Source organism: Camelina sativa, chromosome 6 (assembly GCF_030686135.1).
Source record: "Camelina sativa cultivar CO46 ecotype springtype chromosome 6, ASM3068613v1".
Lineage (NCBI taxonomy): Eukaryota > Viridiplantae > Streptophyta > Magnoliopsida > Brassicales > Brassicaceae > Camelina > Camelina sativa.
In genome coordinates this window covers 25,344,983-25,371,328 of record NC_141885.1, presented here as the reverse complement: position 1 = coordinate 25,371,328, position 26,346 = coordinate 25,344,983, and the positions used below count along the sequence as shown (strand labels likewise).

Below are 26,346 nucleotides of genomic sequence, written 5' to 3'. Positions count from 1 at the left end.
AAAATGTTATAGGTAAACCTCAGAATTTTGTTGACGTTTGAATTTTTTTTTTTTTGCTCAACATCAACTTTCCATTAACCAAAGTATTACAACTAAATGAAAGACACATTACATTCACTTCTAAAGACTTGGACCACAAAACAAATGCAATGGTTGATCAAGTACAACCCTGGAACAATAGGCGGATCCAACACTATCTAATCGAGAACTATTGCATTTTTTAACCACAACGAGATAGATAACACACCACAATTCGGAGTGAAATCATCTCTTAAACCACCTAAATTGACCTAGTGATACGAAAACAAATACTAACACAGAGAAAGCCAAAACTAATACTGAAGAGCAAATCAAAACCAAGCTATGAGCTCCTCATGATCAGCGTGTAGAACTTGTCCCAATAGCATCAACACCCAGAGTCGCATCATCAGTATGTAATCGACAACCTGACGCTTGAATTTATATCTACGTAGATTAGTATGTAATTACGGTTTTTCTTTTTTTTAGTTAACAAACTGTATCTCCATCCAAGTATCACTTAGATTAAGTATTTTATCAGAGGGGAAAAAATGAACTAATTAGATTAAGTAAGACTTGTTTTGTTTTTTCTTTTATAAATGGCTTTGTTAAAGACACAAATAAGATATGTGGGAGGGCACCAAAAGAAAGACCGAAGCTCCGAAGCTGAAAACGAGAGATTCTCTATCTTTTTCTCTTTCTATTATGCTATGGTCTTTGGTCCCATTGAGCAACAAAGCATTAAATCTAAGCATTAGAATCAATCAGTCGTTGGAAATTGACCTTTTTTTTTTTTTTTTTCTATTTTGTTATTTGCATGTCTTTCACGGCGTTGATTGGGATGACTGAAAACATATACATAGATTGAATCTATTTGTAGATATTCTTAATGGATCATTGCAACTATATTATTGTTTGAATATTTTTAATACCTGAATTTTGGATAAACCCCATTAATTATTTTTTTTGAGAATCTACTGGGGAAAACACTCCTATCCATCCAAAAACCGATTTTATAACAAAGAAAGAATTTAATAACTAGAAAAAATGGTCACTTGATCGGTCTTTTTTGCTCTTTTTGGTCTTGGGTTAACCTTTTCTCGGTTGCTAAAAATAATAACACTATAAGCAAGTTTTGCTATCATAATAATTCAAGAATTTTACTAATTCTACCTGATAAATAAATCAATCTCTCACTCGTTGAACCAAAAAAAAAACAAAAAAGAATTTCGTACGAGTAAAACTGTGTGACACGTATCTCTCTATCTATCTCCGCTCAACGCGGTTTCATCATAGCTTCTCTCTCTATCAGTTGACGACGACGCCGTCCTTATAAAAACCCTTCACCCTCCCTCGGCCCCATTCTCACCTCTCTCTCTCTCTCTAACTTCTTCTCTTTTCTAGAAACCTTTTGAGACTCATCTTCTTCTTCTTCTTCTTCTTCCACTTCATCACTCCTCTTCAGCGGTGGTACTATATAATATATGGTGACTTCCGACGGATTAACAAACGTCGATGCTTGGTTGTATCGACAAGGTTTCAACGTTGATTCATGGTTGCTTACTGATACCTTCTCCCACGACAACGATTTGCTCGCAAGAGCTCTTCACACCACCGTCGTCACAGCGTCAGCCACACCACTTCCCTCTTCTTTCTTCGATTCCGTCTCTCACCCTGTTTCTTCAACTCACACTACTCTCTCCTCCAACGTCTCCGCTGGTTCCGATCCAGAAATCTTCGGCGGAGGAGCTAAACGGAAACGTAACTGCCTTCTTGCGGAAGGTAAAGCCACCAAGCGCAGGTCTCGCCCTTCCAAGAAATCTCACACTACTTTCATAACCGCGGATCCAACCAATTTTCGCCAGATGGTTCAGCAAGTCACCGGAGCCAACTACATCGTCGATGACTCTTACTCCTTCGGAGTCTTCGCTCCGATCCTTAAGCCGGAGCCGCTTAGGCTCGTCAACAAACTTCCCAAGTGTACATCGGATCGATCCACGGCGGTTCCGATGCTAGATACATCTGCATTTTTATCTAACCATCACCAGGAGAATCTAGCAGTTGGTAACGCTTTCTCCGGTAACAGCGGCTTAGGGTTGCAATCAGCCAAGTCTAATGCTGCGGTAGACGTCTCCGCCGTGGACTTTGATAGTACTAACTCAACTTTTCCGACGCTTGAATCATGGAAAGTTATGTGACGACTAGCTCGTAATAACTTTTGTTTTGATAGATTTTGTTCTATGCATCACCCTTTATGAATAATATCAAATCTTGTTCATAGTTTTTGTTTATCCATGTAATGGATCAAATCGGTTTCTGTATTGAATTTAAAACTCTTTTCTCGGATAAGTCGCAACAAAACTATCTGTTTAACATATTAAGCTAAGCATGATGTGTGTTAACTTAAATTTGAATATGAGAGATAAAACAAAATTCTGAGGTGGGGGTTAGTTGGTGGTATAGGAAACTGAAGCTAAAGTTCTTTATGCGCATTAGTGTAATCATTAAGAGTCTTCTCACCGTTGAAATTAGAGAAAAACTATATCACAAGATATTTCAACGAAGCAGGGTCAATATCTTAACAAATAAGACAATCAAATACGTTACCACCACTAATCCCAAAAAATGTCTTCATGCATTGCCTATACAAATTAAGCTAAAATAAATATATTTTTGTTTTATTAGGGATGTCTCAAAAACAATTGCGTGTAGTAGGACTTCTCATATTAAACGATTGATATCTGGAGAGATATAAATATTTGTTACAAAAAAAAAAAAAAAAAAAAGATTGATAACACTTACGATATACCACAGTCCATAGACTAGCACAATTATATCATATGTCCGAGTGAAGAATACAGTGCCGCATTCCGTCTTCATGCCCAAGGAAAGAGATTTCCATCCCAACAAGGTAAATAGTGCTTATCCTAAGAAAGTGAAATCTTGAAAAGTGGCTAACAAATGACCCACACCGGCCACACAAACCCATCAAGCTCACAGAATTAAAAATCGAAGTCAAAGTAGTAACTTTGAGTCCTCTTTTTCACCCTTCATCCTTATGTGTCTTTGATTTCTCGATTGATTCTATTGCCTCTTCAAATGATTTCTGAAAATATGTGGATTGTCCATTTATTAGCTGTGGTGAATGGTGATAATCCAGATTAAGCATGTAAACAGAAAGAAATAACACATGCCCTCGTTTTTCTCACTAATGGAAAATTGGAAACCAACCATCAATATCCTCAGTAGTAATGCCTGAATTTACTCTCCCATTCTAAAATCCAGCACATGTGGGATTTCCTAAGTTCTGTGACAAGATGGCATTTTCTCTAGTCCTATTGACGTGAGAATGTTTTCACCATTGCTTGTAAATTTACATTTTGCAACTATTGTATGTCTTGAAAACCCTAAGACAGAAAATGTTCTCATAAACGGTTCAATATGTTGCAAATAGCATATATAGGTTACAGTCTAACTCTCAGTACACGACCCTGCAACACCAAGCATATATACAGTAGTCAATGGTTTGAACAAATTCTCCCTTTTTACGCTTCTAAACCTATCTAGTGTGCTACAAGTAGGAAAACTAGTTTTTTGGTCAGCATTAATTCTTGGATTTCATACTCGTTACAGCTACGGCCACAATACTCTAGGTGTGCAGAAATAATCACCAAGCACATTGTGTTCACAAGAACTTCAATCTAAATCAAATATGCGAATTCATGCACTAAGATGCATCCAACAGCAGGAATAAACCCAGTTGAATTTTGCATAAATTACCAATGCAAGATTATCAAATTCAATAGCTTACCCCAGAGTTACGCATTTTCCATAGTGTTTCTCCGCTTGTATCGATTGCAGTAAATGCAAAGTACAAACCACTGGAAAAACAAAAGATAAGAGACATGAAAATTCCATAGAATAATCAAACTACAGGTAAGATGATGATGATTACACAAATAACCATGAAAATTCCATAGAATAATCAAATCCTCTTCACAAGGAATTTGCCAATTACAGCAAAATACTCAGATACCAAATCAACCAAAAGACACAAGTAAAGAAGTTGTCACATTACCCAGCTAATGCGAGATTAAGTAGAAACGCGCGAGTATTCAAGTACCGAAACGTCGAATCAAACCCGCTCCTGAAACTAGAGGACTGACGAGTCTTCCCGGAGTAACCATAACCGTAGCCATACGCTCTACCACCACGATTGCCATACGGATTACTACTATAGGAACCACTGCTCGTACGGCGAAAGCTATCGGAATCGCTGACAGCGTTATAAGAAGCGCGTTTCAGATCGTCGTTCAAAACTTCGTACGCCTCCGAGACAAGCTTAAACCGCACGGTGGCGTTTCTCCGAACGTGATCCGGAGACTGCGCGTGCTTATCCGGATGATACTTTATCGCCAATCTCCGAAACGCATCCTTAACCTCCTTCTTAATCGCGTTTCTCGTAACGCCTAGAACTTGGTAATGATCCACCATCGGCTAATTTTTTCAAACCTAAATCGGAATCGCAAACACCTGAAATTGAGATCCGCGATTTCTCCTGTGTTTATAGCTACGCATATACAAATATGATTGATTAACGCGAATCTGAGCTCGTCTGGGTAACATTTGAAGATAACAAACAAATCGGAATCGTAAAGAATTTTTAGCGATAGAAGAAGACTTCGTGGCGCTTCAATGGCCGCTTCCTCCCTCACCCACAACTAAATTATGTTTACTTGCTAATATTAAAAAATATTATTGGGCCGAAGCCCAATTTTTGTTTTTCCTTGAGACCCAATAATATGTACTAGTAATAATTTTTAAAAAAATTTTGGACAAATAATTAGTTGTATTTTCAATATGATTTTAGATTTTGTTTAAATTACAAAACCTATTATTGCTCAAGTTTAATCAAATCAACATCGACATATGTAGTAAAGTTTGTATTTATTTCGTTCTGGATTTGATGTAAAATACATTAATGTTATTTTTGAAACAAAGATAGCAAAAACATTTTATTCTGGAATATGACAACAACATTGATCAGGAGTAGGACAGGTGCCATAAGAATAACCATTGTGGAAACAATGAAGGGTGCAGCCGCGTACTGATCCAGAATGACATAATGTTGGTTCTTGAAAGCATTGACGATTCTTTATTCCATAACCTATTTATTATATCAAATAAAAACATCATTAATCCAATATGTACATTCATTTGAAACAGAACAAAATTTTGTTCACAATATATTGAAAAAAAATGAGGATATAAGAATAAACGAATACCTGGACCACTAGCCGTTGTCATGCGACAATGGGCAGAAGATATGATGAAGAAGATGGTGAAAACAAATGCAATTAAATGTTTCATGGTGATATCCATTTCTATATTCTCTTAGCTCTTTTTTGTTGTTCTTCTTCTTTGTTTAGACTGATTATACATATATATATATATAGTGAGATATCCTATTGGAGTATACACCAAGGAAGATCGATGAAGTATCTATTTAATTAAATATTAGTCCATGCGTATCATATATACTAAGAACTTATTACAGGATCATATTTTAGATTTGGCGAGTAGATATGGTCTTGTAATATAAAGGGGTAAGTTCTTCATCGTAAGAGGTATTTTTCTTGGTCAAAATTTGGAAAAGAACATAATCTTTCTATTTAAACACATATTGACCAAAATATTGTAATTTATCATGGTCGTAAAGATTAGTTAACATACCCTCGACCTCACAAAAAGATACTATTGTTATACATTTTTTGTGTGATTTTTGAAATAAGTTTTGTAAATTTTAATGGTTGTAACTTGTAGTTGAAATAAGTTAAGTGATACACAATGAATGAGATAAGTGTCAGTTAACGATTTTTTCCCTATTTTATCTCATCTAAAATATATTCTGTTTTATCTAAATTTCTTTATACTATTATATTAAGTTATTAACTAATACTATACAATTATATAATTGAAAAAATACCAGTTGAACTAGTAAAAAATATATATATTTTTTTTACTTTCTTTAATTGTCGGCTCATCTTCTTCTTCTTCCAAATTTGGCTGGAAGAATCAAGGGAACACCATCAAGCGCTACCGAGTCCCCATGTATGTTTTATTTATTTATTTTATTTTATTTATACAGAATAAAGTTTACAGGTTAAAAATAATTAAAATATCAAAAGTGATAAATGACTATATCCTACTATATTAATTGAGAATTACAAATATAAAACTAATCTTAAAATGTGTAAAAAATTACATTCAATTGTTATTAAAAAAACTTAATTAAAATAAAATATTAATTAAATAAATATTTTTAATTAGAAAACGATTGATATCTGGAGATATAAATATTTGTTGCAAAAAATCTAAAAAGACCATAACACTTTCGATATACTAATATACTTTACAGTCCATATATATTGCGTCTTTATGTCCAAGTAAAGAGATTTGCATCCCAACAAGGCAAATAATGGGGTTTTCAAGTTCCCATAGGTTCCTTCATAAAAAATAAAAGATTAAGGTTAAAATCCATACTCTAAGAAGTTTTTACGTGTCTTCTAATCTTTTGATATTATTCTATTCAATTTTAATATATAAAATTCATTAATTTTCTAGTATTAATTAAAACTCACAGATCGATGATCTATTTTAAAGACATAAAAACAATTACATAATATTGAATATGTATTCATTCATATGTCTAAATCTTTTATTTATATTAACAGAATATTATATAATATATTACATGTTTGAAAAGAAAATAAAAAACCCCATGAATCTTGAAAATTTGTATTCAAATTTTATATACAAAAACATTTTTTTAAATGAAGTAACAAAATGCTAACGTAACAATAAAAGAGAGATGATATAACATTTCCTGAAAGTCTATTTTATTTGTTATCAAATACATACATAAAAAAATAATTTTCCTTATGTTTTGCTTATGCTTTTCTTTACAAATGCTAATGTTTTGCTTTTTTTTATTTAATTTTTTATATTAAATACCAACTTATGGGGTGGGGGGAATATGTTATTCCATAGTTTTGGTTGAGAAAAATTTTTGAACATGCTTTTTTATTTGTTTTCCAAATTAAATTAATATATTATAATTGTTATGGAAGACATGGTGTTGCTGGGTAAATTCCTTTATATGGGTGATATTATTGTTGGTGCAAATACATGGATACGAAAGCAGCAATTGTCTTGAAAAGGAGAAGGATGCTTTGATGGAGATAAAGGAATACATGCTCCCACGATCGACAAGGAGAAGGATGCTTTGGTCTTGTAATGTATAAAGGGGTAAGTTCTTCATCGTAAGAGGTATTTTTCTTGGTCAAAGTTTGAAAAAGAACATAATCTTTCTATTTAAACACATATTGACCAAAAGATTGTAAATTTTAATGGTTGTAATTCGTAATAGATTAGTAATATACCCTCGACCTCCCAAAATATACTGTTATAACATTTTTAGTGTGATTTTTGAAATAAGTTTTGCAAACTTGAATGGTTGTAACTTGTAAATCGAAAAAAAAAAACAGTAGTTGAAATACAGTGAATGAGATAAGTGATATACAATGAATGAGATAGTGTCAATTAATGATTTTGGTTGTATGTGAGGTGGAGATAGTAGCCATTTCTCTCAATTTCTCAAAAATATATTGTTATACTTTAATTAATGTGATTTTGATATATCATTTGCAAATTCCATTAGTTATAATCTAAAAAAGATTAATCGATTCTTTTCTCTCCATTTAACAAAGAAGGTGGTTATAGTTTTTCATGTAATTTTTAAATCAAACTTTAGTTCATTCTACCCAAAACTAAAAATAAACTGATGTAAATCTTCACCATTAGTTATCATCTAAAAAAGATTAATCAATCATTCTTTTCTCTCCATTTAACAAAGTAGGTGGTTATAGTTTTTGATGTAATTTTAAAATCAAACATTAGTTCATTCTATACCCAAAACTAAAAATAAACTGATGTAAATCTTCACCATTTAATTAATTATCTTCAATAAATTGTTAAAATATAACATGGCCGCGTATAGCTATAGCACATGAAACGTATTGGACTAAACTCCTATGTATTTTACATTCATTAAGTTGTATATCGACTTTGTTTTACATTTTGTTCAAATTGCAGAAGCTATTGCTCAAGTCTAATCAAATTAAATTTCATTTAGTGAAGGTTATTTATTTTATTCTATATTTTATGTATAGATAATCAAAACATTTCCAAAATATTGATGTTATATTTCTAGCAAATATCAAGACATTTTATTAAATTTATTTATTTTTGTTTTTGAGTGTAAATTAAATCGTACAACAACATGCATCAGGATGGCTAACACATAAGCCAGTAGCATAATCATGATCTCTACAATAATCTTTACAGTCGCCTTCTCCACCACGACATAAGTATTCATAACTCTTGAAGCATTGTCTATCTTGCTGCTTTATTCCATAACCTATTAATTTTGTTTTGAATAAAAGAAACATTGACCCAGTACATACATTAATTGAAAACAAAACAAATTTTTGTTCATAATAATGAAGTGATGATATAAAGAATGAACCAATATACCTGGATAACTAGTTTTCATACGACAATTAACAGATGATATGATGAAGAGGACAGTGAAAACAAATGAAATTAATTTTTTCTTGCTGATAGCCATTTTTGCAATAATCTCTTAACTTTTTTTCTTGTTTTCCTTCTTCTTGGGTTAGACTGATTAGCTACACTACTGGAGTATATATACCAAGAAAGATCAAGGAAATATCTATTTCATTTATTACTGACCCATGTGTATCACGAAAAAAAATCTCTATGGTTGGGGTGATTAGGAATGTCTTTATGTTGTAGATAGTATAGGATCATATTAGTTTTGGCAAGTATATATATATGATCTTCTAACATGGAAGGACACATAAATTCTACTCAAGTTCTCTTTGACTCAAAGAGTTTCCTGGTCTGAGAGTAAAACAGAGGCAAGATGTGTGAATGTCAACACATCTGGTCGGCAAAGAGAGATGTGGACGCTTGTTGCTCTTGCAATGACATGCTGACCATAATGTTCAGCTCAAGGAATATCGGCTGCATATAGAGAAGACTGACCAAACATGTAACCCATTGTCATTTTAAGGTTGTTAATAAGGTGCTCAATTTCCCTTATGTAACTTCTTATGCAACATGAATCTAGAAAACATATATAGAAGCAAACAATACATGTTAAATTAGTCTGGGAAAACATGGTCCTAACATCTTTACTGTTCAGCCTCTGTTTTCAGTCCTTCAAAGTAACTTCTATTTGATAAAGTTTTGTTTAGAATTTTGCTATAGATCTTTTTTAATAGATAGATATAATCATAATATATAAAAATAATGATATTATATTTCAAGGAAATGAATACATATTTTGGTTATATATGTGTAGTTTCTTTTTTTCATTTCGGACCCCTGCTGGGAGGGAATGGAATACTACAACAACATGCATCAGAAACACACAAGCCATAATAATAACCATGATCTCGACAAAAGATAATGCATTTGGGCCTCCCTCCAGTACGACATTGATATGTTCCATAGAAGCATTGTATATCCTGCTGGTTTATTCCATAACCTATTAACAAAAAAACAAAAAACAAAAACAATATGTACATTTATTAAAATGGAGAAAATCATATCCATAATTATACAATGTTGTATTAAAATAAACTAGTGCCTGGAGTACTAGCGGTTGTCGTACGACAATTAACAGAAGATAGGATGAAGAAGGCACTGAAAGCAAATGCGACTAAAATTTTCATGGTGATACTGATACCCATTTTTATGATTTTTTTTTTCTTAATATGATTGTATTAGTTTAGACTGATTGTTTATATATACTAAAACAAACATACATTAAAAAAGGTACTTATCCTAGTCAAAGTTGGGAATATAACATAATCTTACAACAGATTTACTTGTAAATTTATTGTAGTCAAAAGAAAAATACTTGTTGACAAGACAGATTTAATAATATAATGATTCTTTTACCTAATTACATTTGAACATTAGTAAGCTGGTATTTATGCAGTCAAATATGTAATTAGGTTTCCTATATTAGTTAAAATTTTGAAATAAGAATTTGCTCCACTTCATAAAATATGTTGAAGAGTTATTTATTGTTTCAACAAGAATGCTATTATTTATTTTTAATGTGATTTTTCAAATCAAAAATTTTAATTTATTTTTTTAGTTTTTATCCAAAGCTAATAAACAATTAATTTTAAGATATATATGTCAGTTTTGCTACTTTCGCTTAACTCTCGGCTCTCGAGATATAATTGTGTCAAGTAAGTCTTATAAAACACACATGACGCACCGCGCACACAGGGAATTATAAGTTAGAGTTGTTTGATTGTTAAAACAGAAAATGGCGCGTGCGGGAGAAGTAATGAAAATTAGGGTTTTGGAGGGTTGCGAGAAGTAAGGAGAAAAATTGCTGTGATGGAGAGATTTGCTATGTTAAGGATGTTCCAGAGAAGAGAATGGATGTTGGTGTTGACGAACTTCCAATGGCCGAGGAAAAAAGCTTTAAGGGGAAGAGAGAGAAACAACTCTTTTGACACAAACCTTAATTAGCAAGAAAACAGAGAGAGAAAGAGAGCGGAGGAGGCCAGAGAGCGAGTTTACGTCGAGGAGGAAGAAAGAAAGAAGCCAAAAGCCCAGGCGGCAGCGATTTGAAATCTCCGGTTTCCTTCGCTGGCCGCGACAACGACAACACCCTAAGCAGACAATATGGAGATTACGTTTTTTGGTCGTTTCGTCGTTGATTCTGAGGCTTGAGGATTAAGAAGAAGAAGAAGTAAGAAGATATTGGTGAAATGGGGAGGAAGAAAAGTTGTCATGTTCATAGTGCTCCTTCCGACGATGAAACCATGTTTTCTCAGGATCGTAAACCCAAGAGGATCTACCAACTCTGGCCGGGTAACAATGTAAGCCCATTTTTAATACTTTCTCACTATAATGAAACTTTTCTGTTGTTTTTGAATTTGACAAACAAACAAAAGGGTTTTTGTAATGTCCTGACACAAGATATATCATGTTTCGGAAAGAGATTTGATACTAAACCCCTGATTTGTTAATGTCAGAACCAGCTTGATTGATGACTTGTCCATGTTTCTTGTTTTTATGTTTTAGAAATTTTATTGCGGAGGGAGACTAGTCTTTGGTCCAGATGCATCTTCGCTCCTTCTCACCACAGTTATGATTGGAGGTCCTGCTCTCACTTTCTGCATCCGAATGGCTTTTATGATTGGGAAACGCTATCCGTTGTTCCACTCTCTTGTGTTGTTGGGTGCACTGTTGCTCACAGTCTTGGTATAACCATATTACAAAATGTTTCTTTCTTTGTGAGCTATGTTGCCCTTTTCTGTATATTTCATGTATCTTCTTTGCAGGATTTCACATTTCTCTTCTTAACATCCTCGAGAGACCCCGGGATTATTCCTAGAAACAAAGAAGCACCTGAAGCAGAAGGGTTTGATATGATCACTCAATCCTCAGAATGGGTAAACAACAAACTTGGTAATACAAAGATACCTCGAACCAAAGATATACTGGTGAATGGCTACACTGTCAAAGTTAAGTTTTGTGATACGTGTTTTCTTTACCGTCCTCCACGCGCCTCTCACTGTTCCATCTGTAACAACTGTGTCCAAAGATTTGATCACCATTGTCCATGGGTTGGCCAATGCATCGCTTTAGTAAGTCTTCTAAATTAACAACCTTTCCTTTTGAATCTCTTGAAACAAAAAGTGTAAGTAGGATCTGTGGTTTTTGCAGCGAAACTATCCGTACTTCATCTGTTTCATATCAACTTCAACACTCCTCTGCTTGTACGTCTTTGTCTTCTCATGGATCAGTATGCTTGAGTTACACGGAAAGATGTTGTTAGTGGTCATCGCAAACGACTTCGTCTTTGTTGTTCTCATCCTCTACTGCTTCGTCGTTGTCTGGTTTGTCGGCGGACTCACTGTATTCCACCTCTACCTCATCTGCACTAATCAGGCAAGATCCTACCTTACTCTTGTTGCTCTGTTTTGTGTTCTGTTTTTGCAAATTTGTTTGTTTAGTTCGCTTGTAATTTTGACTCTTTTATTACTATTTTGCAGACAACTTATGAGAATTTCCGGTACCGATATGACAAGAAAGAAAACCCTTACGGAAAGGGTCTCTTCAAGAACCTATATGAGTTGTTCTTTGCCAGAATCCCACCTCCTATGATCAACTTCAGAGACTGGGCTCCAGAGGAAACTGACGTAGAGGTTGGATCCATTGCATCTGAGCTAGACCGAACGTTTGGACCTCGAGGAGATAAATATGATATGGAAATGGAAATTGGCGGTTGCAAAAACAGCAAAGGCGGTTTGCTCCTCCAGACACTGGAGTATGACAACAGAAACATCGAAGAAACTGTCAAGAAGAAAGGTTTAGGTGAAGGAACCATTGAGACCAACACCGTGTTTCCCATCCCAGGGATTCAAGAACCCGCGTATATAACAAGAAACTCGAGTGTTGATGTGAGATCGAGGTAGGACAACAACAAAGAAAAGAAACCATGGATCACAGAACATAGATCTTTTGCAGAATCTTTGCGTCTGTGAAAAATGCTTGATTACTTGTGTAAACTATACTCTCTTTATTTCTAAAGCCATACGCTTTTTGTCTTCGAGTAAAATTAAGAGATAAAAAGGGTACAGGAGTAGTCATTGCGGCGCAAGTTTCTTGCAACACAGGTTTATTCAAAACAGTTTCTTCCTTGGTTCTCCTTCACTCATTTTGGTTTCTTGAATACTTGAAAATAATATAATGGCGACGAGACAGAATCAATGTTGGAAGAAGAAAAGAACTCGTAAACTTAAACACAAGTCAAAATGGGAACAAAAAAGCTCTCACCTTTACAATAAATAAATAGAGAATCGCTCTCAAGATGATGATAATAATAATAATAATAATGAAGAAAAGGAACAGAAGAACATTAACAGCCAAGGGAGACGCAGAATCTAATCCTTTTCAAAGAACATGTACAAGAACAGAAAACAAAGGTCCCAAACTTTTCAGACTTGGCAAAACCAAAGGATACGTCTCATCGTGAGGCTTCCAGTCTCGGACAGGTTAAGCAGAGAGAGAAAGAGAGAGAGAGAGGGCACCTGAAAGAATGTTCAAAAGGAATCGAATCTTTACATATAAGGACCTCCATTATCTGGTATGGCGAAACCCCATTTTGTTTCTTGGATCAGAGCTTAGCCTGAAGTTTCAATTTCTTTCCCATGATCTTCTGAAAGATTCCTCTTTAATCTTCTTAACCAAATGTCGTAATCTAATGGATATGGTGTCCCACATAAACTATCAACGTAGTCTGAAAACGCTTTTAAAATGGTTGAGACATCGCCTAGCTTCTGCTGAATCAATCTTTTTGACCAAGAGGTCTCTCTCCATTGAAGAGCTCCTTCAACTGAATCCAATTCAGGGAAGTCTCCAGAACAGAAATAAAGCATGTAAATCAAGCTCTCTGCATCTGAGGCAGCACATAGTTTCCCTTCCTGAAGCGCATAAGTCGAGGAGAAATGAAGATTCATCGCTGGTCGATCTCTATCCTCAAGCACAGCGTGACCCCAACCAATAAGTACAAAGTAAGGATGTCTTACACCCGAAGTGACATAAACTACATTTTCTGGTCGGATATCACCGTGTCGGATCCCAACTGAAGAGGAGGAAGAAAGTGCAGATAAGCAATCATGGCAACATCGAATAGCTTCTTCTTGACCAAACCGGCCCCCATTTACCAAGTCAGCTACTGTCTCACCAACCGGAGTGGTCACAAGAATTGGAGTTCCACACCAAGGATGATCACATCGTCCACCTGAACTTGGTTTTTGACATTGCCCTGGGTGAAGTATCCGACCAGACCCATGGAGCTGCGGCAGGTATTTGCTAGACAGTCCTCTCTGTTTCATAATACTTAATATCTTAGTTTGTCTTTGGACCTGATACCACAAGTTCATGTCTTCCCAAGCTGGTTCAAGCTGTGAAGGAGGAGAACCAACATACAAGAACACAGACTTCCCTGCATCGTCCACTGGTGATGCAATATGATAGGGGAGCGTACCATTAGTCAATATTTCGTCAATCTGATACCCTTTTTGAAAATTCGAATCCTCCAACCACAGAACCGATCCAACTTCCAGTTTCATTGATGGTTCAGTCTCAATTTTGGTTGATTCTTCTTGGACTTCAACAATTTCAGGAGACATGGTACTTTGCTGGAACCTAAACGTACCGTTTTCATTGAGACTAGTATCACCCAACTGTCTCTCCTGTCGTCTTGAGTGAAGGCGAGAACTATGGTCAGCAGCTAAGTCTTCAATAGAATGCCTCGGTGGACCAAAGTACTGCATTATACTGTGGTAAGTAGCAAAGACTACTTGTAAAGCACCAATGTCACCCCAGTTAGCATTCCCCAGCTTGTTCCAAATCCTGTCAACTGGCGACACAGCTATCTTGGAATGCTTCATTATCCAGTCGGCTGCACACTCGTAAACATTGTTCAAGTCAAAATCCAATTTATTCACATCCCCTTCAACTTTAACAACACCTCCAAACTGCGAATCAACGAGAAGAACAAAGACACAGTTTGAGCTTTGAGAAAAATCCAAACGGCTCACACTCCTTGCGATGAGTATACGGAGAGCATAGAAAAGAGCCTCGCCTAAGACAGGTAAAGAAGGCGGACGATCACTGTCCTGAGCAAAGCTTCCAATGTCAGGCCTTAAAAGAGCAAGCTCAAGAATATGATCCCATTTCCCATGTGGATGCCGAGGATTCTTAAGCAAAACACCAGTCCCAGAAAGACCATCAAGCTTCCCAATACCCAAAGCTCTCTCAGCCTGATAAAACTTAAGATTCTGATTATACAAACAACCAACAGAGAAAGGAACAGGCTCGTCCTGACTCCAAAACGCTTCCCACAAACTCTTGACAGTAGCGTGTAAAAAATCCTCTATAGCTAAATAAGCCTTAGCCTCAACAGCTGTAGATGTGGAAGCGTAGACAGCGTTAGGCATTCGTGTAAGCTGCTGAAAAGAAATGCCTTCTAATGCGTAATCAAACTTTTGAAGCTCAACAAGCTCAAAAGGAACATCAAAGACAGGTCCATTGCTACTCTTAGAGTTGTTGTCCAACGTTAAAGCAAACCAATCTTGAAGCTTTTCAGCGAAATGTTCACTGTCTGTAAATCTTGTAAGGAAATCTCTGCGGGTACGAGATCGGCTTGAAACACTTGAACGCTTTGTAGTTGTACCAGACCCGATTGATTCCAGGTCTGGTGATTTACCTGTATAACAATTTGGATAACTTAGAAATCAATCTGTTGGCATAAAAAAAACGTTACTAATTCTAGTGAAAAAAAAAAAAAAAAAAAAAAAACCTAATTCGGGGTATCGAATTCAGATTTAGGGCAGAAGTGACAAATTCTCGTGGAGATAATGCTGATTCCGAATATGAATTGTTACTACTAGTGTGCTAGAATCAAATTCGAAAGAAGCAAATTCAAGTCGGCAAAAAATCTAGGGTTTTTTTCTCAGACTGACGGAGAAAAAAAAAATCTGAAAAAAAAAGAGCGGATGATATTAAACAAAAGGTACGAACGAACCTTCCATTACAGAGGTTTATGATACTCAAAGGCTTCTTTCTTCAGCTTAGTCTCAGCTATCTCTCTGTCTCTGTGTAAGCTTCGTCGTCGCGTGTTCTTTCTATGATTCTCTTCTCTTCTCTTCTAAGCCAGATGAGTCCAACTCGCTGACCTGTGTGTTCTTACCTTTTTCCTTTTCTTTTTCTTTTTTCTTTTTAATTAATTCATTCTTCGGTAGTTTGTGTTTCTTTGTTTTTTTTTTTAATTACAAGACAGGTCAAAAGTACTAAACAGTAAACACTAACAATTTGTGATGAACCAATTATTTTATTAGTAGGGGACCTAAGAAAGACTGCGGTCTTCTTACTGGTCTCCAATGTATACTAATGAAATTAGCCATTAATAGAGCTTTCAACTACAAGCAGGATCTGAACGACGTCGATTTTTAACTATAGAAGAAAGTTGGAACCGTGACATTATTACAACAGATCAAATATATTTACTTCGTGCTAGATTTTCTTTTGTAATAAAAACGTTAGTACCAAAATAATTTATAAAATAAGAAAAGGAATTCATATGATAAAAATTGAAATAAATGTTAATTAATAAATGAGAATCAAAAATTTGAGATACAGTGGTTAGATTTTAGACAATCTGCGTTTACTCTGGGCCTAGATCTTACCCAATGACGGCCCACCTTATGTCCACAGTGTTTTCCAAATTTTATTGAATCATAAATTTTGTGCCAGCTTCTCTTTTACTCGTCTTTGTCCCACAAGAGGGATCGGAGGTGATTGATAAAAAAAAGATTTGTCATTTAAAGGTTTGTTTGGAAACATATGAATGACAATTTCTTCATGGACCATCAACAACTATGGATTATTCATCAGACTAGACTACACAACAGTGAAATTGCAAAAGAAACTTATCTAGAAGAAAAATGTCTTGCTCTCGAAATTGGGCCCTTTACAAATAAAATAAATAAATTAGGAGCTTGGAATTTTGTTTTGAGTATTTTTTTGGTCAAAGGAACATTTTAATGTTAGCGTTATGTATTTCGTGGAATGCTAATCCAAGGTGACCAAAGGAAATTAGTATATTGGATTTCTATGGCGACGTCGAGTCTAGACTTCAAACCAAATATGTAGGTTCTTCTCAACTTAAACAATAACCTGATATGGATTTTTCAACCTTACCGTATTACTATCCTATGTGATTGAATGATAGGTAGTAATCCATCTAAATTACACATCTACTCGATGATGGCAAAATAATAGTGTACGTACAGTATATAATAAAACATGGGCATCACATGGTTCACGAATTATCTTATTCTTTCCATCAATATAAAAGATAAAAGATTCCCCGCTTTAAATCATTCTGCTTTTCGCAATGTAGTTTCCAAAATTAAAAGGTTTTAAGTTATTGTTTTGTAAAGCTAACATTATTATTTCAAAAGGATCTATTGCATAAACCCCCTCTTTTGTGCTTTCCTGGCCTTAAGTAAGGTTCGCTTTAAAAAAGTCCAAAATATTTTGGTGCAAAAGAAATCAAGGGGACAATTCTTGTCCGGTTTCACTTCTTGTCTTGGTGACTTCGGAAGAAGATTCCTTATCTCATTTTGTCTAATAGTCTAAAATAATAGAAAAGATGGTGCTGAGAGGTTGGCCACTAGACACTTCTTAATATTTAGGTTAGAAAACCAAGTTGTTTTTAAATATTCTTATTAGGTCGTTAATATGTCGACAAGTTTAGTTGGCTTATTGAATAGTGACTGGCCGCTGATCAGCGACCATTATATCATCATGCTCGATCCTGTGTTCTAATTTAACTTTCACTGAAAAAAATGTATAAATGATGCTCTATTCATTCATCATTTGGGAGAAAAGTTGAGAGAAATCCTAATCAGATATGGTTTATGTGCACGCACCTACATACGTACAATTGGAACCAAATCTTTAACAAGAATCAATTTAACTAAAATAAAGACAATTCCACTTTCTCATTCCGAATAGATCATATATATAAACTAGAGCTAGCAGATTTAGCTTCCTTATTTCACATCACACGCCGAACCTAAAATTGGAATATAAATCTTTTCACACAACTCTACTACATATACTTTAATCTCTTATTTATTTGTTAATGCAGCACAAGTCCCACTCTTAACCCATGCTTTGTATTATAATATGTGTATATTTTTTTTTTTTTTTTTTTTGTGTATAACTCGATGATATATACGAGTGCAATAAAATTTCCATGTAACTGTAACTTATTTTAATTAATGGTTTTTGCACATGCATTTAGAAAGAAAAAACAACATAATTACCTAAAGTAATTTAACAAAAGAAAAACAAAATAATCTTAAAAATGTTTGATTTATTTTGAAGGATAAATAAAATATTTTAAATAATGATTTGGATACAAATATGCACTGTTATATACTGTACTTCACAATCAGAGAAAAAAACCAAAAAAAAGTTAATTTAAAAAGTAATATAAACACGCATGGTTTACAGACAACTAAACCCACTAACTAAATGAAGTTTAATTAAAAATACTAAAAAGTTGGCTAATAACCTAATCCGTGGAATCTCATGCGTAGTTGAGACCAATTGTACGAAAGGGTGCTGTTTCTTGTAACTCCCAGCCGCAACATAAACGCGTGAGTGAAGACACGCGCCACGTGGAGAGCCCAGAATCTTTCTGAGGCTTTTGGACCATAAACTTCGAAACACATAAGACAGTGACAGATCCAAACTAACAAAAAGTTAAAACCAATCCCTTCAATTATTAACTTTAACTGTTTCTGTCATTATATAGTTTTTTTTATATATATTTTATTTTTCCATCACATTTTTAAGGAAATTAAATGTTATTCTTCCTTGGTTGGTAATTTGGTGTCCTTATATTTTAGTACTAATTATTAGTTATAATCAATCACAGATCGCTCTTTAAATTTAGAGAAAGATTCGGAATTTATAGTTTTCGTCTTATCGAGGACACAACACAATCGTTGTTTTTAATACTACTACTAGTATAAGATTGAGATTTCTTCTTTCTGTCACATATAAGGTTCTCTCTGCCTTGGGTTATCTGATCATATGTACTTTTAAAAATTTATTCAAATCATGTCGGCTCAACTATTGGCGCATTCTTATGCGATCGATTCTTATTTATTGATATTTTTTTTCTTAATAAAATGGAAATCCACACACACACACACGCACGATCCATTATTGTTATCTTTTACCTAAAGAATAATTGCAAATTGGTCACTTAAATAAGGCAAACATTTCGCATGGACACACAGAACTGGCAAATTTGGACGACGCCATGAACCGAACCGTGTAATGACAATGACAGTTCATATGCTCTCTCTCTCTCTCTCTCACAAGTGTATTACTATTTTTATTTTCATTTTTCAAACTTTCCTGTTTCTTATTCTTATTTATATATCATTTTATAATAAAGAATCCTCAATTTATTCCGTTTCCATAACCCCATTAACACATTATTCGAGAGAAATGGAATCAGCCAATCACTCTCATTTCCTCCATATATATCATTCTATCTACAAATATTCACTATAGTTACTTTGTTCTTTTCCTCACTTAAACAAAAAGATCCACCTCGATCCTCTCTCCTCCGTCTTTCCTCCGCCGCCGTCTCACCATCACCCACCGCCTCTAAAATGAGAGAAGATAATCCAAACTGGTTCCTTAGATGGGAAGAGGAGCTTCCTTCACCGGAAGAACTCATCCCTATCTCTCAAACCTTGATCACTCCTCATCTAGCTCTCGCGTTCCAAATCGGAAGCCCTAACCATCATCTTGGATCGAAGAGAACCACAGCTACTTATCACCACCACCAGAACCTTCAACCATCCACCACTCCAACAACTCCAACTCTAACTCCTCAACCGATGATGATGAATTCTGATTTCGGCGGTGGCGATTCCACGGATCTTGGTTCAGGATCGATCGGAGGAGAGCCAGCAAGAACGTTGAAACGACCGCGTTTAGTGTGGACGCCTCAGCTACACAAACGTTTCGTCGACGCTGTTGGACATTTAGGGATCAAGAACGCAGTTCCGAAGACGATAATGCAGCTAATGAGCGTTGAAGGGTTGACTAGAGAGAACGTCGCGAGCCATCTTCAGAAATATCGTCTTTACCTTAGGAGAATGCAAGGCGGGAACGGTAATGGAATCTCCGGTGGACACGTTATCGTCTCCGACTCAGCAACTGATCGTCTATTCGCGAGCTCGCCGGTTCCGGCACATTTCTTGAACCATCATGAGTACTTGATGCCTCCATTAGAGCATCCGTATATGGGGAAGCATGTGATCACTCAGCAAAACCAAGTGGTTCGTAATCTGAAGTATGAAGATTCCGCACAAGGTAATGGAGATGGTGGTAGGAAGATTCTTAAGCTCTTCCCTGCGGGAAATTAATATATTTGAGTTCTTAACTTCATTTTTATGGAAGTAATAATGTTAAAAGGTATGTGGATTATCTTGTGTAATTTGCATTTTTCGTCAAACTTAATAAATGTATTGTTAGTGTATATTTTTTTAATTCTACACGAACGGTTTAACTTTTGTATGATGTTATCATTTGTATTCACTACAAGCCGAGTTAAATTATCATCTGTTGCAATGACGTGATAAAGTTACGTTGAAAACCAAACGCTGGAGCGTAACACAGTAAGAAGAAAAAAAAAAGACAAGGCAATGACACTAATCAAAAGGTTTTGTTTGTTCTATATTCGACATACAAACTGTTTCAAAATTTGGACTACACAAATCGTTAAGCCTCAACGAAAAAAGCAATTACCGGTTCTGCATGTAATCGAAGCTAAGGGGTTGCGGATGCGGATAGAACTGCCCCTGCAGAAACAACATTCATTTTTAAACACTTATCAATGACTAATTTAAGTATCTACTCAGATGTGTTATACAATCTACTTTTCCTCACAAGTGTTTCATTGTGAACTTGATAAAGGAGTGTCAAAAAGAGGCAAAAACTTGTTTACCTGAAAAGGTGCGTTTCTGAAGTGTTCATAAGAATGAGTATACATCACCGCAGCTGCATTTGGCCATTGCATGTACATAGCAGCATTCATCGAAGGCTGGTTTAACCCCGTGGTCACATAGGGGCTGATGACAGAGTGTTGACCCAAGCTGAGAGACGTAGGAGCACTTGGGTTTTGACTATACCCGCTAAATCCCATATCATAGCACGGCGCCCCTATTTTCTGAATGTTGAAGTGTGGCAAGCAGAAATTTTGGTCGACTGGGAGGTTCCTAATGTACCTGTAAGCGCACAAGGTTTTTAAGTATACAAAAGAAAGCTTTAACGTTCTTTGTTATTCACAAGCAATCACCGTGGGTAATGGATGCTTTACTACGTACCTTTGATAGCTGCGGTCATAGTCAGGGTCATACCGGTCTTTCTCTCTGTCTCTGAGAACTGCAATACGAGATCCAGGAATGCTCTCCTTAGGGAAATGGTTTTTCTCAGCCTCGATACTACCACTCTTCAACACTTGACTTTCATCATCTCTGATAGGACTACTATTCACCTTCCAAGGATTATTAGTTTCAGACAGAGAATCGTTACAAGCAAGGTTTGCAAGACCGTTAAATATACGTGCTCGTGCCCTGTCATAGTCTTCTTTCCTCTCTTCAACACTTCTCGGACCTTGCTTTCCCAGGTCACCAGCTTCCATTCCAGATCCTTTAGAAGGTCGGGTCTTTATTATAGCAACTTTCATGTGCTCAAACTTGCCAGTTTCTGATTGTTTAGCTGGGATTTCAAATAGCCGAACAGCAGGAAACCTACTCTCAGTTGATTTAGTCACGAGAATCCTGCTCACGTTACCACCTGCACCACCATCTCGAACTGATGTGACTAGTCCATAGTGGTTAGCAACACGATGAGCTGCAAGACGGAGATATGATATCGGGAAATGCTGGAACTCGAATTGCTGCTCATCAGGGTTCTGCAAGAACTTCTGAACATCAAGTTCCATCCTCAAAACTGACATTACAAGAACAATAAATCGCTTAGAAAACAGTCAAGCAAAGAATAGTCCATGAGATAGACCCCAAGCATAATCAAAGAGAAATAACTTTTAACTCCAAACAAATCTCACATCTTAAACTCATAACATCAGATTAGAAACATTAATATTGCAAAATCACTTTCCTAGTTATGTATCCCTCTGCAAAGTAAGCTTTTAACAATGATAACACTTTAGCCAAGATCTGAATCCGCAAAAATTTCTTAGAAATCAACCTAGGCAATAAACAATCCTAACACCAATCGTTCTCCCCAAAATCCCTAACTAAGATTCTAAGCTCAATTAAGATATAAGCACAGGTCAGTTCTATACAAGATTGTAACTTGAAGAAACTAGGGCATCGTAACAGGAATCGAAGACGAAACAACCAAACAGGGCAAAAAGAGAGGAAGCTTACTGGTAAGACGATGTCGAGGATTCTGAAGGGCCTCAACCAAAAAAGGATCCACCGTGAATCCCTTGTCGGCCATAAGGGCACAACTTGTTTCAGAGGTCAAGGCTGTGTCCATGAGAGGTGGATTAGACAGATGATGATAAGTCCTTGCTTCCTCTAAAAGGTTGATTCTTTCTCTCTCGGAAGCAAAAGAGAAGAAGAAGTCAATCAAGAGGAGGAAGAGGATGATTGAAATGGAAGCATTGAGGAGGACGACGACGAGAGAGAGAAGAACAAAAGATGCAAAAAAAAAAAGCTTATCTCTCTCTCTCCCTCAAATCGAACGAGAGGGAAGGGAAGATAACTCTTATTTTATTCTTAAGATTTTATATAATTTTGTTTGTGTACTCAAAAAAAAATCTTTAGTGGGCCTAGTGGGCTTAGCATTGTTATATATATTCTAGAAGGGTTTAGATTGCGTTGCAAAATACACAGAGAAACGGGGCCCGAACTAATCCGAATTTATACAAAAGGTCCTCATATGTTTATTAAAAAAGCAATTATCACCAAAACTTCTCGGAGTTCATCTGTTGTTGTGCTACTTGCAGTGTTGAAGCTTGAGGTTTAAGGGCTTGTTGGATTCAGGCTATTCAGCTTTCAAGCAATCGAAAATGGAGAAGATAAACACAGTACAAGGCTCTGCTTCCGATTCCACGACCACGGTCTCGAACCCACCAAGATAAAGTAGTACAGTGTAGTGTAATATATTCGGTTTAGTTTTGGTTCGATTTGGTGTAGTGTATAGTTTACCTTTTTAGTGAAGAGAAACTTAGATCGAAAATTTTTCTAGCAGTAATAAATAGTATAACCTTACAGTGGAGAGAAAGAGAAGGCACAAAAAGAATCTGCAAAATTCAACTTTGAATCACTTAGAACGTTGCTACTCATGTACTGATGTAAGAACTGTTTTTTTTTTTTCTTTTCTTTCAAATCAGAACAACTTGAGACTTCAAACTCTTCATCTCCTCATCATATCTGCTGATTTGCTGCGAACCGTCTCGAGAATCCTGCAATATTCGAAGAAGAGAGACGAATGATCTCCTTCAAGATTCTTACAAGGACCTCTTCCTATGACCAAGTCAAACCCTCCCTACTCGTCCATAAGTCGCTCAATTGTATTATTGTCTAGTTTTGAAAACTGTCTCAAGGTACCCTTCTGATTCGTCTGCGCCCAATAGCTTCTCAAGATGTTTCGATTTGCGTCTGAACTCTCCACAGACACAACTACATTCATTCGAATCTCGAGACGATGGAGTGCGACTTCTCCACCGCCAATTCCCGTGAAGAGTGACAGAACGTTGATTCCATTCGGGAACAAAGGCTTGAGGACGGAAAAGTGATATGCAACAGTATCAACCTAAAGAAAAATGAAACCAAAAACACAAGTTTAGAACCAACCAAAGACTTTCAAACCAAAACTGAACTGACAGAGAGGTGTTAGTTATCGAATTATACCTGAAACGAGTTGCCTAAAGACTTGAAGCGCTCAGTTCTACTGAGTCCTCCTCGAGTATGATCCTTTGGGAAGCCTAGAAGCATCTCCATCTCATCTGGTTCAAGCGGGGCAAGTTTGTTCTTGCCAACCCAGACCAAATTCCATTTTCTGCAATCTTTGAGGACTTCTTTCTGCACACTTTTAGGCGGCTCTCCATCATGTCTCTCAAGCTTCTCACGTAGATTGTTTGTAAGCGTAGCACTGGCAATAAATGTGCCCAAACATCCCAAGTGGGCCACCATCTCTTGGTCAATGGAAAGGCTTCTTGGATGGTGTAGTGTGGTGGAGGCTGGATTTGGTATCTTCTATCGATTGGCAGGTTATGAACGTAACCCCTTCTCATTGCAGCGGCAGAGAGATACTTAGAATCCACAAATTCAGGCATGATATCATACAAGTGGCTGGAAATCTTGGCCCAAACACCTTTACTTGCCATTGCAACGTTCGCGTAGTTAAAGTAGGGCGGGCCACGAGCAACATCTGGAATTGGGACTGGTCTTTTTGTCATAATTCCAGGTCCATTAGGGACACCAAACCCAGTCATCGGATCTGGTAGACGGATGAGCTCGTCATTGGCCATGGCAGTGTTCGGCTTTCTCTCTCTTCTTGGTGGCTCATTGTATACTCGCCTCTTTTTGCTGTTAGTTATAAGCTGCACAGTCAAAGAGTCATTGAGTCAAGCATGAAAAACTGCATAATCTAGGGAAAAGTTCACTGCCGTTTTGGTAATTTCTTCTATTTAGCCACACAGTAACAACACAAATGAAGTCTACCACCTACAGTGAAGTAATTACATGTTCTGAAGAAAGACTGAACTACAATCAACACCGGCAAAAACATTAACGAGACTTGAGGAAGCAATGTAAGTTCTGTGAAACATTGAGTAGAACTACAAAAGGTATCAAATTGTAATTTCAAACCAAAGCATCTGATCGAATTAAAAAAAAGCTAAGACCAAGGAAATCCAGAGTTCAACTTATCATTAATCAAACTATCAGAGGTATAAATATGCAAAGATCACAATCCAAGAGCTTTGTTAATTTAAAAACTACAGTTAATAATCTACAAGAATGCAACACAAACAATGATCTCAGGCATTGATTACAAAATATAGGACGAAGTTAACCAATCACACAATTTTAAAGCGGACAACTCTAGCTGTCTCATCGAACTGACCAGAATTGCAGAAGGATAATTCAATACTAACTTGATGGCTGTATTAGGTTCTTCAAGAGACTTCGACTTATTACCTCTTTTTTATCTTGTTCTGCGAATTGCCGTGCCATCTGAGCAGCACAAATGAAGTTTACGACCTCTTCCACACTTGCATCCTCTCCTGTAAAGTTTGAGAAGAAACGTGAATACTTGCAAGGATGCTAATTGGATTGATGAACAAGTAAACGTCTAACAGATATGAACAGAAAGATAAGAAAATTTTAAAGTATAATGATAATAATTAAGCGAGAGCGTACCGCATCTCTCTATAGCTTCTGCAGCCTCTTCCCTCGAAAAGTCCATCTTGATCAAATATTGGAGTATACTATCTTCATCCGAGTAGTTTGGTTTATCCTGTCATTTTCCAAAACAGATAAGAAGGCAACACATACAATCTACTTCTTAAAAATGTAAGACATGAGCATTGCATTGAAAGTTTAAAAAATCTGCAGAAAATGTTATAACCAAGCAAAGGTCTGAAACTTGGATAGAACAATTGTACCTCATCATCTGAGGATAATGAATAGAGATTGTCATCATCATTAGTGTTGATGTTCTCGTCGTCTGTCGTTTCGCTCATTTTCTCTACCTCCTAAAGAAACAGTAATGACCTTCTATTACATGAAATACTATATTTTCATGTCGATATACTATTTAGTTGTAATGTTTACTTACCGCATAAGTAAGAAGTGCAGTTGTTAACTCATCAACATTTTCGTCTCCTGCATATTATCAAGGAAAGTTCAATAAACCTCATTACAAGATTTCCCAATTCCTAGAAGGAAAAAAGAGCAAAGAGATATGTCATTACCGTATTCTTGTATAGCTTTTAACACATTTTCCTCAGGAAACCCCATCCCAATAAGCTGATCGATAACTTTGGATTTTGAAGAAGTAGGTTCATCGCTTGTCTTCACAAATTTAAAAAAAAAAAAAAACGTGGAGTTAAGATTATATACAAGCAAATTGTGAACATGCACATGAAAAATTCAAGCCAAATAGGAGACTCACAGAAAACTTGGAGAGCGTTTCAAGAATCAGAATAGGTTCTGGATTTGGTCCTGCAAATGATTTAACATTTCATCGATCGACAGAACTCAGAAATGCATATCTCAGATATAAACACAAATCAGAAATAGACTAACCACCAGTTTTCTTCAATTGCTCTAACAATGCTTTCACTTGAAAATCCCATCTCAATAAAACTAGCAAACGTCTCATCAGAGATTCCCTTGTGAAGAGACAAGTTAAGAATTGCAATTTTTCTTTAGAATTCAGTAAGCACTTACACAAGCAGGTCCACCTGAGGTCTCAGACACAGAATGCATCGGAGAAGATTGATAGTTATCAATCTCAATTCATCATCCGAATTCCAGATCTCATCACTGTCTTCATCACTACTAGAAAGTT

General features: G+C 36.0%; 6 protein-coding genes, 2 long non-coding RNA genes and 2 pseudogenes across 11 annotated transcripts; 3 read left to right on the top strand and 7 right to left on the bottom strand.

Moving 5' to 3' along the window:
• Window positions 1-1,341: 1,341 nt before the first annotated feature.
• LOC104793009 (calmodulin-binding protein 25) lies at window positions 1,342-2,358 on the top strand. Its single transcript, XM_010519279.3, has one exon. It carries the CDS (start codon window positions 1,503-1,505, stop codon window positions 2,214-2,216), a length of 714 nt encoding a protein of 237 aa, XP_010517581.1. The 5' UTR covers window positions 1,342-1,502; the 3' UTR covers window positions 2,217-2,358.
• Window positions 2,359-2,720: 362 nt separating this feature from the next.
• LOC104793008 (chaperone protein dnaJ 72) lies at window positions 2,721-4,790 on the bottom strand. Its single transcript, XM_010519278.2, has 3 exons — window positions 4,097-4,790; window positions 3,830-3,899; window positions 2,721-3,124 (listed from the first exon to the last, which is right to left on the bottom strand). The coding sequence occupies exons 1-3, from the start codon at window positions 4,510-4,512 to the stop codon at window positions 3,062-3,064; spliced, it is 549 nt and encodes a 182-aa protein (XP_010517580.2). The 5' UTR covers window positions 4,513-4,790; the 3' UTR covers window positions 2,721-3,061.
• Window positions 4,791-4,948: 158 nt separating this feature from the next.
• On the bottom strand, window positions 4,949-5,441 carry LOC147942989 (uncharacterized). Its single transcript, XR_015559900.1, has 2 exons — window positions 5,304-5,441; window positions 4,949-5,185 (listed from the first exon to the last, which is right to left on the bottom strand). It is a non-coding gene; the product is annotated as an uncharacterized LOC147942989 (long non-coding RNA).
• Window positions 5,442-8,283: 2,842 nt separating this feature from the next.
• On the bottom strand, window positions 8,284-8,744 carry LOC109133451 (defensin-like protein 107). The gene is made up of 2 exons (XM_019246566.2): window positions 8,614-8,744; window positions 8,284-8,497 (listed from the first exon to the last, which is right to left on the bottom strand). The coding sequence occupies exons 1-2, from the start codon at window positions 8,705-8,707 to the stop codon at window positions 8,343-8,345; spliced, it is 249 nt and encodes an 82-aa protein (XP_019102111.1). The 5' UTR covers window positions 8,708-8,744; the 3' UTR covers window positions 8,284-8,342.
• Window positions 8,745-9,402: 658 nt separating this feature from the next.
• Window positions 9,403-9,906, bottom strand: LOC147942988 (uncharacterized). The gene is made up of 2 exons (XR_015559461.1): window positions 9,755-9,906; window positions 9,403-9,652 (listed from the first exon to the last, which is right to left on the bottom strand). It is a non-coding gene; the product is annotated as an uncharacterized LOC147942988 (long non-coding RNA).
• Window positions 9,907-10,568: 662 nt separating this feature from the next.
• On the top strand, window positions 10,569-12,754 carry LOC104793007 (putative protein S-acyltransferase 2). Its single transcript, XM_087454695.1, has 5 exons — window positions 10,569-11,009; window positions 11,215-11,394; window positions 11,475-11,780; window positions 11,860-12,084; window positions 12,189-12,754. The coding sequence occupies exons 1-5, from the start codon at window positions 10,899-10,901 to the stop codon at window positions 12,609-12,611; spliced, it is 1,245 nt and encodes a 414-aa protein (XP_087310821.1). The 5' UTR covers window positions 10,569-10,898; the 3' UTR covers window positions 12,612-12,754.
• Window positions 12,755-12,906: 152 nt separating this feature from the next.
• Window positions 12,907-16,011, bottom strand: LOC104699375 (uncharacterized). The gene is made up of 2 exons (XM_010414689.3): window positions 15,728-16,011; window positions 12,907-15,409 (listed from the first exon to the last, which is right to left on the bottom strand). Exons 1-2 carry the CDS (start codon window positions 15,732-15,734, stop codon window positions 13,320-13,322), a joined length of 2,097 nt encoding a protein of 698 aa, XP_010412991.2. The 5' UTR covers window positions 15,735-16,011; the 3' UTR covers window positions 12,907-13,319.
• Window positions 16,012-19,155: 3,144 nt separating this feature from the next.
• Window positions 19,156-20,307, top strand: LOC104793005 (transcription factor MYBC1 pseudogene; annotated as a pseudogene). Its single transcript, XR_015559899.1, has one exon. The product of XR_015559899.1 is annotated as a transcription factor MYBC1 pseudogene (transcript).
• Window positions 20,308-20,367: 60 nt separating this feature from the next.
• Window positions 20,368-22,590, bottom strand: LOC104793004 (uncharacterized). 2 transcript variants are annotated; one of them, XM_010519275.3, is made up of 4 exons: window positions 22,191-22,590; window positions 21,123-21,750; window positions 20,744-21,023; window positions 20,368-20,597 (listed from the first exon to the last, which is right to left on the bottom strand). In XM_010519275.3, the coding sequence occupies exons 1-4, from the start codon at window positions 22,300-22,302 to the stop codon at window positions 20,541-20,543; spliced, it is 1,077 nt and encodes a 358-aa protein (XP_010517577.1). In that variant the 5' UTR covers window positions 22,303-22,590; the 3' UTR covers window positions 20,368-20,540. The 2 variants fall into 2 exon arrangements, with proteins under 2 accessions (XP_010517577.1, XP_087310820.1); XM_087454694.1 differs by having other exon boundaries at window positions 21,123-21,712; window positions 22,191-22,528.
• Window positions 22,591-22,998: 408 nt separating this feature from the next.
• On the bottom strand, window positions 22,999-26,301 carry LOC104793003 (DNA (cytosine-5)-methyltransferase DRM1-like; annotated as a pseudogene). Its single transcript, XR_015559898.1, has 9 exons — window positions 26,082-26,301; window positions 25,948-25,997; window positions 25,748-25,847; window positions 25,612-25,658; window positions 25,439-25,528; window positions 25,194-25,290; window positions 24,972-25,057; window positions 23,682-24,373; window positions 22,999-23,583 (listed from the first exon to the last, which is right to left on the bottom strand). The product of XR_015559898.1 is annotated as a DNA (cytosine-5)-methyltransferase DRM1-like (transcript).
• Between the last annotated feature and the right edge of the window lie 45 nt (window positions 26,302-26,346).

Bases quoted from the DNA above. Each gene is read 5' to 3' on its own strand.
- LOC104793009 (XM_010519279.3), top strand. From the start codon at position 1,503: ATGGTGACTTCCGACGGATTAACAAACGTCGATGCTTGGTTGTATCGA.
- LOC104793008 (XM_010519278.2), bottom strand. From the start codon at position 4,512: ATGGTGGATCATTACCAAGTTCTAGGCGTTACGAGAAACGCGATTAAG. The intron at 3,900-4,096 runs GTAATGTGACAA...TTGTTTTTCCAG, and splicing joins CTTAATCTCGCATTAGCTGG to TGGTTTGTACTTTGCATTTA. The intron at 3,125-3,829 runs GTAAGCTATTGA...ACATATTTTCAG, and splicing joins GGAAAATGCGTAACTCTGGG to AAATCATTTGAAGAGGCAAT.
- LOC109133451 (XM_019246566.2), bottom strand. From the start codon at position 8,707: ATGGCTATCAGCAAGAAAAAATTAATTTCATTTGTTTTCACTGTCCTC. The intron at 8,498-8,613 runs GTATATTGGTTC...CAAAATTAATAG, and splicing joins TATGAAAACTAGTTATCCAG to GTTATGGAATAAAGCAGCAA.
- LOC104793007 (XM_087454695.1), top strand. From the start codon at position 10,899: ATGGGGAGGAAGAAAAGTTGTCATGTTCATAGTGCTCCTTCCGACGAT. The intron at 11,010-11,214 runs GTAAGCCCATTT...TTTATGTTTTAG, and splicing joins AACTCTGGCCGGGTAACAAT to AAATTTTATTGCGGAGGGAG. The intron at 12,085-12,188 runs GCAAGATCCTAC...ACTATTTTGCAG, and splicing joins ACCTCATCTGCACTAATCAG to ACAACTTATGAGAATTTCCG.
- LOC104793004 (XM_010519275.3), bottom strand. From the start codon at position 22,302: ATGGACACAGCCTTGACCTCTGAAACAAGTTGTGCCCTTATGGCCGAC. The intron at 21,751-22,190 runs GTAAGCTTCCTC...TTGTAATGTCAG, and splicing joins TCCTCGACATCGTCTTACCA to TTTTGAGGATGGAACTTGAT. The intron at 21,024-21,122 runs GTACGTAGTAAA...GTGCGCTTACAG, and splicing joins TATGACCGCAGCTATCAAAG to GTACATTAGGAACCTCCCAG.